The sequence below is a fragment of the Falco naumanni genome, chromosome 4 (assembly GCF_017639655.2).
Source record: "Falco naumanni isolate bFalNau1 chromosome 4, bFalNau1.pat, whole genome shotgun sequence".
NCBI lineage: Eukaryota > Metazoa > Chordata > Aves > Falconiformes > Falconidae > Falco > Falco naumanni.
In genome coordinates this window covers 47500873-47512917 of record NC_054057.1, presented here as the reverse complement: position 1 = coordinate 47512917, position 12045 = coordinate 47500873, and the positions used below count along the sequence as shown (strand labels likewise).

Genomic DNA, 12045 nt, shown 5'->3' with positions numbered 1-12045 from the left:
ATCTCATTAGTATATGTATGGTTTTATCTTCATAGTTTCTTACCATGTACTGCTGATACGTAAGGAGATCAAAGATAAAAACCCAGGACCGTATTTCCGCCTGTAATTGAATACAATTGAGAATAATTTGTGGGTGCAGCCTTATAAAAGTGCCCTGGTTTTAGGAGTTGAAATTCTGCCCCAAAACTGCATTAAGTTAGTCAGATCACCTACAAGGTGTTAATATAAATCAGTTGCTCATCTGCTGCAAAGTTAGTGTTTTGAATTCAATTCCATGGTAAATGCTTTCTCTGCCTCTTTTGAGACCAACACCCTGACTTCATCTAAGGAAAGACCAAAAGAAAATAAGTATCTCTCATTTGTTCTCTGTGGATGTGGGCTAAAAATTGCTTGTTAACCAGGGAATTATGCAAGACGGACAGGAAGCATATGAGTAGCTAGGGATTTCTGAGAAACCACCCAGAAAGACCTAGCAAGCCTTGGAAATAAGGAACTGAACTGGGAAACGTGTGGAGAGTTACTTGGTTAGTGAGGGAATGAAGCTAGAAAACTGGTCAAAATGTGTTTTGCTTAATGGCTTGGTTTTTTCATTATGGGGTGGGATTTTTCTGTTACTTATTTGAAGGCTCAGATCAATAGTGATCAATAGTAGGAACAATAGATCTCTTTAAATTTGCTTACTCCCGGGTGGAAGTAAAAAATGGACTAAACGTGAAAGGTATGAGCGGGTATTTGTAATGCACAATGCTTTTGCACTTACCTCTCTTCTTCCAATCTGCCTTGCTTTGGGTAAGTGTTATACTCCAATTCTACAGAACTAATTTTCCTCAGCTGTACATTAATAATACAGTCACATGCTTTCTTTTTTTTTACATATTATTTTTGAAACTATTTTTCATTGCTTTCCTTTATTCTTGGTTCTGCCTCAATCCCTATTTATTCCTCCTCTGTCTACTTTTCAGGTCTTTAAGATTTCTGATCTTGCAATTTCTATTTCTGTGCCTGCTCTGATCATTGTGCTGTTAGTTGTGAGGTTTTAGTCTCCAAGTGTCAAGGACTTGATAGTAGAATGCAAAGCAAAAAAAAACCCCAAACCCAACAACAACAAAAAAAAGCATGATGAAAGCAGGGAAGCTATAGAAATGAGAGAGAGGTAAAATACGAAGTCTGTTTTTAGTTTAAAGACAGAATGTTTGCGGTTGTTTTTTGTTGTTATGTCTTTGTGAGGAAATAGAAGAAAAATGCACCTTTGAAATTAAAAAAGAAAAAAAACCCCTTGAAAACGGAAGGCCTGAAATAAAATGTGTATGTAGACCCCAAAATAAAAAGCCTAATTTATCAGCACATTATTAACACTCGGGGGTTACATTCATATAACTGGTAATTTGAAATGGTTTACACTAATATTGTGGCACTTGGATGCTGTAGCTAGTCTTCATAGATGTAATGAAGAAAACCTTGAAAATTAGTTTTTTATTCATTTATTGGTGGCCTGAAATCCTACCCATGTAGGAGAGCATATGACTTCATATTTTGCACACCATCACAAAATACAGATTCCCATCTTCTCATTCTTGAACTGTCATAGGAGTAGTTTTTGTAACTTGCTAAGCTCTCAGAATTTAAGCTTTGCTTTCCAGTTATCCATAAGAAATGTAAATTGCTAATGCAACTTCAGCTTCTATCTAGTAACTGTGCCCTGGTGAAAACAATAGTGCTGTTTTTACCTTCTGTTTTGCTGACAAATGGAACAGGCACTCTACTTCTGAAGCAAGGAAATCTCCCGTATCTTGGTTGAAAGATTGTTTCACACAGCCACGAGTTTGTGCCATTTGTATATCTGATGACAACATGGAACAGATGCACCTATTTCTAAATGTGGTGATTATTTGGAATGTAGGAGATTGACCGTAATATGAAAACTAGTAATTTATCATTATTACATTTCTTTTTTTAAGCATAATTATCTTAATCTTGTTACGGAGCATTGAAATGAACTGTTAATTATGCTATGTAAAACATCTGCCAATTAATTTTTCCTCATACTCTTTGAAAATCAGTAGTGTTTCAGTAGTAGTTTGCTTTTACAATTGTCATTCACTGCTTATTTTATGATTTCACAACCTGCAAGTTAACTTTCATGTAAGCATAATACTAGAAAAATAATAATTATTGTATAAGTAAGTGTTTTTGAGGTGGTGTTGTCTATTGGTGAAAAGAGATTCAAAGTTAAGATTCAGGATTTCATTTAATGATTGTTTCACTCAGCAGCATGGGAAAGCTTCAGTTTTCGATTCTCATTTGTTTTTCTGTCAAATTGTTGTAAGTGAGCAGAATGTTATGAATTTTAGTGAGTGCAGGATTCGTAACAGCGACATAACAGGAGCGGTTGGTGTGTTGGAACAATATATAAATGTTTAGCAGCTCTGATGGAAATTGCAAATGGGATTGCTTTTTATTTTCTTCTGAACTTGAACATCTGATGCTCCTGTTGTTATATAAATTTCATTTTGATCACCGTCTTTTTTCAGAATCCAAGGGTATTTTCATGGCTAAACCTATCAGCATTTTTGGTTTCAAATGCACCTTTTATGCAAGAATTCATAAGCTTTTGGAATAGGGTGATACAACTGTGGTCAGAGGCATTTTGTAAGAACTAGCACGTAGTTATTTTTATACATATTTTGTTTGCAACTTTTTCTGTTGTGAATATGAAAGATATACTAGCAAATGCCTAGAAAGACATCATTTGTATTGATTAATGGATGGAAAATTCTTAGAGCTTAATCTTGGGGAAATAAATATTGCCAGTGTTTAGCTTTAAGATATTGGTGTTTTGAGCACATATGTTTGTTTCTAACTTTTGGTGGAAAGCTGTTTGTATTACTTCAGGATACATATTCACTGGGTGTGTATCCATAGCTATATTTCAAAAGCTGTAAGTTAAGCTCCACCAATTCATATTTATCACTTACATAGAACTTCAGCTTTTATAGCAGTTTTGTATCATTCAGTTGATGCAACTCTTCCTTCACATAGAACCTTCTTTGGAGAACAGTTTAGAGCTTCATCAGTTTCCGTTGCTGCACTAGGTGATCCAAGTGTCTAAAAATTGAGCCAAGATCATACACTGACTAATATGAGCCTACATCAACAGCAGTGATGTCATTAGATACAGAATTATTTTCTTGCAGGAGGAGAGGTCTGACTAAATGAATGCTGTTATTTCCTCCATGGTGTTTAGGAATACTGCAAATAACCTGTGCTGATTTTTTTTAATATATTTTTATCTGCTAATTGTGTGTGGCACAAGGTGATTACAATGTTTTAAAAGCCATTTTTAGTGCTATTTTGAGCGGTTTCAGATTATATTTTTAATAAAGTTGTGATGTAAGAAATAGTAGATCACTGCCTGTATGAAAGAAAGACGTAATGAATGTGTGATCTTCCGCAGGATACTGCTGTACTTAGTCTTCTACCATAAAAGGTACTCTAGTATGGAATAGTATATTCTGGGCATTAAAGAGTAGAGCTGGGACATGAATTCCTAGTGAATAATTAATGTAACAGTTGAGTGACTGTATTTATGAATGCTCTTTGAGTACTCTGAATTTCCTGGAATTTTCAATGACAATCCACATAAACTTCTGTGTAAGGGTGTGCTTGGGACTGATGCTCAAGCTCATAGTTCTGACTGTTGTCTGCAGGTGATTTACCTGGGCTGCAGCGTGGCACTCCCAAGCTGGCTCCATGCAGGACTGCAGGGCAGCTTTAGCTGTTTTCTCAGTTTGCAGTGATCACGCTTGCTGACCAGTTGCCAGTTTCATGGAAGGCAATATATGTGTTCTTCCACTGAGGTTCTGTAACAGGGCTGCCTCAGTGCCACTGTTGCAGAGTCATCCTGAGGCCACGCTGGTGTGTGCTTCCTTATTCACCATTATTATGGTATTTCCTACATACTGACGTTATGTTGTTTTGGATAATAGGAGTCAACTATGTAAGGCATTTACAATTCAAACAACAGATATACACTATGAGACTGAAAGGGGCTGCCAGATCCTTTAGTTAGTTAACTGCCAGCACAGGCAATAGGGCCATCAGGTTCTTTCAAATGCTTGTCCTAATTTGGGTGAGGGCAAAGTTCACATTGTTGCTTAAAATTCCTATTTAAACCTCTGAAAACTCTGGTTGAGTGCAAAGCTTGTTTTACTGCACTGTTGGCTTTAGACTCTTGGTGTTGATTCTTCCTTTCTAATAAATCCAGGGAAAATAGTGAGATGACGTGGTTTGCCATGGTTGCGTGAATATCTGCAGAAGTAGGAGTAAGACACAGGTCAGTCCCAGTGGCCCGTGCGGGCATTGCCTCCTGTGGAACCTGTTTCTTGCCATGGACTTCTACAAAGGCATTACTTCCCTTTCAACTTTGTTTTCCTGTCTGACTTCCCCAGACGCTCTCTCTCTGTTTCTTTGGTCTTTCAGGTCTTGCACATCCAATAGGCCAGTGAAAGAAGTATAAAGATTTTTAGGGAGCTGTGTCATTATTGAGTTGGGCATTGAAGTTTTTCTTGTACAAGAGATAATGCAGAGAGCTGTAGCTTTACACATTTCTTTGGCAGAGCAGACACCTGCTGTATATCTAATCCCTTGGTTTTCACTTCTCTAGGATAAGCATCTTGTGAAGAAATGGAGTTAGCAATGCAATCACATATTTGTTTCAGAACATGCAGTGGGACCTTGAAGCTATAGCAGTTTGAAGCAGGATATTGTTGGCCTGAATAAAGTACAGTCATTATGGTAACGGCAACAGACTAGTCCCTGTGTGAAGTTCTGAGATGCGTAACCAACAAAGTATTTTTAGCGGTCTGATCAGTTGATTTGAAACTGCTTAAACCAGTTTCTATGACAGCCCAGATCGGAGTGTTAGCATTAGGGAGAATAATGTTAGCATAGATAGCAATGGCCTTCTTATAGGGAAAAATAACAAACATGTGGATGTACTTAAACATGGGCTTTTGCTACGCTTTGATTTTCATACTAAATGAAAATCGCATGCTAGAATTTCTGTGCTTTGGAAAACATTTAATTTTTTCCTATACCATTTTTTAATCCATCACAAACATTAAATTGAAGACATTTTTGAATGTGGAACATGTTTTTTGATATTAAATTATATTCTTAAAATGGGCATAACTGGAGAGGTAACAAGCCTGTTTTGCAGTATTTTCATGGGCTAGCATTTCTGCATATAAATATGTACCAAAGTTAATCCACATATAATATGCAAAAAACTTTTCCTTGGTGGGATTAGAATTAAAGCAGACCACATTTCCCGTAAAATCTCAGAATTCAGATGTAGTTTTTGATATTTAGCAGCTGCTGTTTGATTTGAAGGAGTACAGTCTTTGCCAGATGTGACATATTAACTTAGCTAATATGGGTAACGAGTCACAGTGTATATGTGCAAATAAGATTCATTAGTGTTTATCTAACATAAAGAGAGATTAGAATACTTAACCTAGGAAGAGTTAAGGAAAAGAAAGCAAGTGTAACAATGTTAGTTGTTTAGTTGGCTTAAGTCCTATATCATTGTATAACTAGGAAAGCAGACACTTCAGGCCCCTATAACTTGTAACGCAACACGATTGTTTGATTTGAAAAAAGCAACCAAACAAATAAAAGATAGAAGGCCTTGTATTTCAGGAGGAAGCTGTGTTGGAGTGTGCATGTCACTATTGGATCAGTAGGCAGGCTTTTCTCTGCTGGAGGTCCAGTTTTAAATCTGGGATTCTGTAGTTGCATTTATCTTTAATGTCCACCCACGGCAGGATGCATCAGCTCTCAGTTATTCCTCCCGAGGAGAGGCCTCAACTGAAGTTAGAGAGGTACGTTATAGGCCACCTACATTGCTCTGTTTTCAGTACCTCCAGCAGTAATAAATCTACATTTTTATAAATACTAAACATCACCCCACACGAAACAGTTATTGACGAAGGAAGCTGTTTTGGTTCCTTAGAGCTGTTCAGTTTGTGTTCTACATTTGTATGTGTGATGGCATGTGGTAAAACTGAGTCATCATCTTTTTACGCATCTCAGTTTAGAAGGTGGCCTGATGTGACAGCAATGTTGCCAGCCTAACTTGAAGGATAAAACAATCTGAGTCATCTCTGATGTCAAAAATATCTTTGCACAATAGCGAGGTGAAATCTCTCTCCTGCATATATAAGAATTCTATTATATTACAATAACCGAGACAAATTTTATTTGCTTCCCAGTGTATAGAAGTAATGATTTCTTAGTGTCACAGGTACATTGTGAGAAAGAATAAAATAATGGATACTATATTAAAATCTTCTAAAGGTTGAAAATATCCTGGAAAAGGCTGTGGTATTAGGTTGGCAATTCCCCATTATTGAAACCAAATGACTAAACCTGGGATTTTGCAATGTCCAGTCCTTTTACAACTTACACTTCTTAGACCTGCTGAGCTCTTATGTCCATGGGACTTATCTTTCAAGAACTTGAGATTTTCCATCTAGACAAATTCAAAAGAGAGAAGATGCATTTGTGAGGCAAAAGGTTGATAGGTTAAAAAAATAATAACTAAACAGAGGCTAACAGGCTTAGGGCTGTGATGTTAGAAGGCTGCGTACAACAGGATTTGGGGGCAGGTAAAGTGAATAGTGTAGATGGGGTCATTGGAGGTGTTGGGTAGGGTTTGCGCTACAGTTACGTAATTGATCATATGAATTTAATTGTGATATATATAAGGGTGTGGTTTTATATGTACCTTTATATATGTGTGCATACGAGAGCCCTGTAAATGTCTTCATGTACATGCTTTCATATACATAACTGAGAAATGTAGGTTACCCTTTAAGAGTGGTGATGCAAAGCTTTATTAATTGCTTCTCTGAAAGGAAATAGGAGTGTATTGGATTTTTGCTGAAAGTCCTATGATTAACTTAGTTCTTTTATCTATGCATAATCACAAAGTAACTTGCAGACAAGTTTCAGTGACTTAATAGCTGCTGAGAAGACAGCATGTCTAAGCTTGCAAAAGAATGAACTTCACTGGAGAGAATGCAGCCAGATTTGTAGCTGCAGCGAGCCACTTCGGAAACTTGTCCCAGCTTGATTGAAAATTGCTTCCCCCATTAGGTGGGAGGAGGTTTTTCTTTGCTGTTCGGTTTCTTTTTTCACCCATCTCATGCTGCTTACTCACAACTTTGATGAGATTTTTATAAAGGGAAGAAGTCCCAAGCAAGAAATTTCTTCATAGTATTTAAAACATGATAAGGAGACGCTGTCACTAATATGATGAGATAAACACTGCACTCTTAGTGTCAAGGTCCATTTTAATGTCGTTTGTAAAAGTAAATCAGGTTTTCTGATTGGATCAGAAACTGATGTTATGTAGAAGAAAAAAATTTCCCCCATTTGTTACAATTTTTTAAATCTCTATATATTAAACCACTGCCGTAAGTTAGGAGGTTTAAATTTAAAATATATTTATCTTGTATTTAAAAAGTTTAAAACTTACCTCAAATGTCATTTAGCATAAACTGATGCTAAGTATGAATTTGAAGCAAAAAATAGGCAACTACATATTTTATCACCAATTGAAATTTTATTACAAATTACATACTTGAGCAGCTTCATTCATCCAACTGAAGTCATTTCAGATGACCTTTTCCTCATCAGAATCTGTCTGAATGGAATATTGTTTTGCTGTTAATTGTTTTGGACATACTATGTGAAAAATCTTAAGGGAGTTGAATTTTGTTGTTCAGGGTTCACAGTACATAATTTTGCTTGCGTGTTTACTGCTGGCCTGTCAAAGTGTATGAAGGAATAAATTTCTCCCACAGATCAACTAATCATGAAAATAGTGTTGAGGTGTTTGATTGACATAGTGAAGCTGTTAATTTAGAGTGTATCAAGATCAAATGGAAGTTATTGCAATTAGGAAGTGATTGTGTTCTCAGTTGGAATTTTTAAATGCTGCATTTTAGATTTTTATGCATTTTTATGCTGTCTCGTGGATGTATTAGCGAATTGTGATGGTTTGTTACATTTAGATACTGAATGTTCAACACAATTTCAGTGCAAATTTTACTTTTTTATAATAGCTTATATTTGATTGGGGAGGGTCGCTGTACATGTAATGTTTCTGTACTCTAAAGGGCTTTGTGGAACAAAGGATTCAGCCAGTCTGAGGAGTTGTTTGTTATTTTTGTTTTGTATTTGCAACTTGGGTTCAAAATATTATGGTATCAGGCTAAAATCTTCCTGCTTATTTCTCTGGCAGTGGCTCCTTTATGACGTAATCACTGTATAGTTTCATTCCAAGCTTTCTATGTATGAAGTTGTATTATGTATGTCATATATAGTAAGACCTTCTTTGGTACCGTGGTGTGGCACAAATGTTAAAGTCTGTACTTTGATATTGATAGTCCTTCCTTGAATCTTAATGGAGCAGTTTCTCATGAAAGTCACATTTTTCTCTTAAGTATTCTTGGAAAAATGGTGGGATATCAAAAGGAAAGGTTTGTTCTCTCTATTGCTTCCTCTTTTAAAAATCTTCATTCAAGCATATGGCACTGACAGATGAGACACAGATTCTAGAGGGCAAAAGGCTTCTCCTGTCCCCAAAACTGCAGACACAGGTATGGTGGTGAAAGAAGCTGGCATAGCTGAAAAAAAGCTGTGGATACCTGGTGAAGTCCCTAAAGCTATTTAGCCTTAGCCCAGTAATGGTAACTGTTTTCTTAGGATGACCGAGCAATTTTATCATGGCTTCAATACTTCTGTTCCAGCGCTGAGGCTGCTGTTTCTCATTTTTTTGTGAACCTCTTCTACTCACTCAGGTGCAGTTGCTTAAGGAGTTCCTTAAGATTGTTCCAGTTTAGGCCTTAAGTTCACCTGCACACTCAGGTGATTGTTGCCTGATAATAGCTTATTTCCTTATTCCAGACTGTAGAAGACAAGCAAGCAGAAGGCTCACATTAAGAACAGTGCTGAGCTGATAATGCAGCTCTTTGGGTCTTGCTGAAGAGAAGTAGCATGGAGGGCCATTAGCCAAGTCCTTGGGGAAGCTTGCTAAGATGCTCTGTCCCATTGACCCTTTGGCATGTAGAAGTGCACCCTATGGGGACAGGCTGTGCAGGGAAGCAGTTTAGTTCTCTGCTCTGGAAGGAAGATCGCTCTGGCTGAAGTTCGGGCAGATATTTTAGAAGATTAGAAAATACGGGGGGGGGGGGGGGGGGGGGGGGGGGGGGGAGAGGGGATTGATTGTAGGTTTATGATTACAGTAGTAAAGAAAAATCTTATGTGCTTCCTACCCATACATCCTACCTTGGCTTTATCTCCTCGTTGGCTTGCAAGCTTTTGTTGCTACTACTGTTTATTAAGGAATATGAAAGTTATTAGTATTACAGGAAATAAAAGGTAATGTGCATCTGTCTCAGATTGTTTTACTCTGCAGCCACCTGACAAAAGGTGCATTCAAATATATGCTGTAACTTGTGCTTCTGTGACCCAAGCAGGAAAATTAGGGTTGTTATTTTCCCAAAATTTGGAAAATAGTTTTTAAATCCATTTTTTTCCCCATGGACACAGTGCACCTTTCCATTCATGATGGCTATCACAGATCATGCTGTTTTGCATAGCCAAGAGGTGTATTTGGATAATGGGATTCACAAGTGAGCCAGCCAAGCTAGGGCACTTGGATAGCGTGTGTTAATTTTTTTTTTTTTTTTTAATTGGTGAAGCATTATGCTTTGTTATAAACAAAAGGTGATTAGAGACGAGCAAATAGCATCCAGCGCAAGGGAAAGGGCTGGCAAACACGTTAAGGTTCATGCTTTTAACCAAGTGGGAAAATATAGAGCTCCCGTTTTTCTTCCTTTGGCTGTTCCGATTCTCTCAGCAGTCTGGCTGCCTTCCCGTGTGACATTTTCACATTGCATTTCTAGGTCAATGGTGACACAACTAGCATGCTTGTGCCCAAATTGATCATCTCAGTCTGCTGTACTCCACATGGCTTTCACATCCATCTTTGCTGTAGTCTGTGTTTGAATTTCAGAAGAGCCTGTCAGCTTTGCATTTCCTCAGGTCTTAAGAAACAGGGATGGCTCAGCAGGCACATGTTAACCTTTCATGTGTCTTGTCATGCTCCAGGTATCTGGGAGTAGGAGAAAAACAGGAGAGAGCTTTGCAAATAGATGAGAGTGACATAGGAAAAGTCAATATAAAATCAGTGTCAGTGAGGGAGGTGACATATTTGCTAAGGTTATGAAAAAATTGACCAGGTTAATTCTTCCAGAGAAGAACTGTCGACTGTTGGACATTAGTGTGCACCTTCTGGGGGATGTTCTTTTTCTCCTTCATGTGGGTGAGAAAAACCCACACAGTTGGGTTAATGAGCATCTTTCTGCAGGCCAGACACTGAGCCCACTGCAGAGAATTGCCTTTAAGGCCATAACTTCTTTCTTTTATAAAGTTACAACCAAAAGTGTTTATAACTGCTCTGTTAGAACTGAAAGGTGGCTAGAGACAAGTGGACAGTGTCTACTGCAAGGGACAGGGCTGGTGAACCGCCCATCCCTCCTTTTCCTCCTTTGGGCGGCAGCCACTTGTGCATGCGTGCTGCTCCTCAGGGCCTGACCATTTTCTTTTTTGGGTGTTGTGCCTGTGCCTGCTGCCCCAACGAGCACCACTGCTCTGTGGGGACACGTCAGTGTCCCTGCCACCCTGAGCTCAGTGGGGGTGCAGTGAGAGGCCGGCCACCTGCACTTGCATGGCTTTTGGGTGCATGGAAGGGTGCCGCTGAGCGGCTTCTTGCTGGGACCCTGGCAGGCCTGGGACTATAATTTGAGGTGTTCAAAACCTGGGATTGTCCCAGCCAGGCTACAGCTGGGCGTGAAGAGCTGAAGATGTGGTTAAGAGGACAGAGGTGAAAAGCAGAGCTGGGAAAGAGAGAAAAATTGGTGCTTGGAGCTGGATTTGATGCTAAGCTTGGCAATAGCAGAGATGTGCTGTTGCAGATCACACTTGTGTAATTTTCTGTTTTTCCTAACACAGCTAGTTTATAAATGAAGTGAGGGGAATGTGTAATTTTTGTATTTGATTTTCTTGCACTTTGTTCCTCCCCGTGACTGCAAAGCTACCATAGATGATGATAATACTTTAAAATAAATTCTGTAGGTTTGAAAGTAAGAAAATCTTTCTGATATAGTGCTCTCAGTTAATGAAATAGCAGCTTACAGGTGAGTTGGTATTAATGGCACATTCAGTAATGACATGTGATTCAATTATTTTACTAGAGAGAAGCACTTAGACACAAACATAAGATATTTCTAAATCTAGGCATCAGCTGGAGGTGATTGAAAATACACTATTTGTGCATGGTTCTTCAAGTAATTACTGTGGAAAATATTATGGCATTGTAGTTAAAAGCAGAGTTTTTTTAATGCTAATTGCTGTAAAGGGAGGAGAATTCCCAAAGAAATGCTCTTCTATAATCCCATGCTAATCTTCCCGACAGAAAGCAGAAGAAGAGGAGCTTGTCCTCACCCCTGATGGCACCAGGGAATTCCTGACATTTGAAGTTCCACTGAATGACTCAGGATCAGCTGGACTTGGCGTGAGCGTCAAAGGTAACCGGTCAAAAGAAAACCATGCTGATTTAGGAATCTTCGTCAAGTCCATTATTAACGGTGGAGCAGCATCCAAGGTAAGAGAGAACATCTGTATACTTTGGTCTTCTTTGGTTTTCCATAATAACGCTGTTTTGAAAATAACCACACATTCAAGAAGAATGAGACCTCTCTGTAACTAGCTTTTCCAATTACACCATCAGAGGTAATGTTTAGATTTCTACTCAGATTCATCTGTTTGCAAATCCCAGGATTTAAACAGCCCTTGTAGATTTTTGGGAAGGATACAAGCTATCCCTGACAGTTCAATTAGTATGCTATTTGTGCAAACAGGTTATCATAATAGCTTGCAGTGCAGATCTGTAATTGGAATAGACATTTCCTACAG

At 38.3% G+C, this 12045-nt stretch overlaps 1 protein-coding gene across 20 annotated transcripts in view; it reads left to right on the top strand.

Moving 5' to 3' along the window:
* Positions 1–12045, top strand: part of PARD3 (par-3 family cell polarity regulator) — a 461704-nt gene that overhangs the window by 270038 nt on the left and 179621 nt on the right. For all 20 annotated transcript variants that reach the window (XM_040589689.1, XM_040589699.1, XM_040589690.1 and 17 more), the window contains one exon: positions 11546–11734. In XM_040589689.1, coding sequence (XP_040445623.1) covers positions 11546–11734 — 189 coding nt within the window. The remainder of the gene's footprint in view (positions 1–11545; positions 11735–12045) is intronic.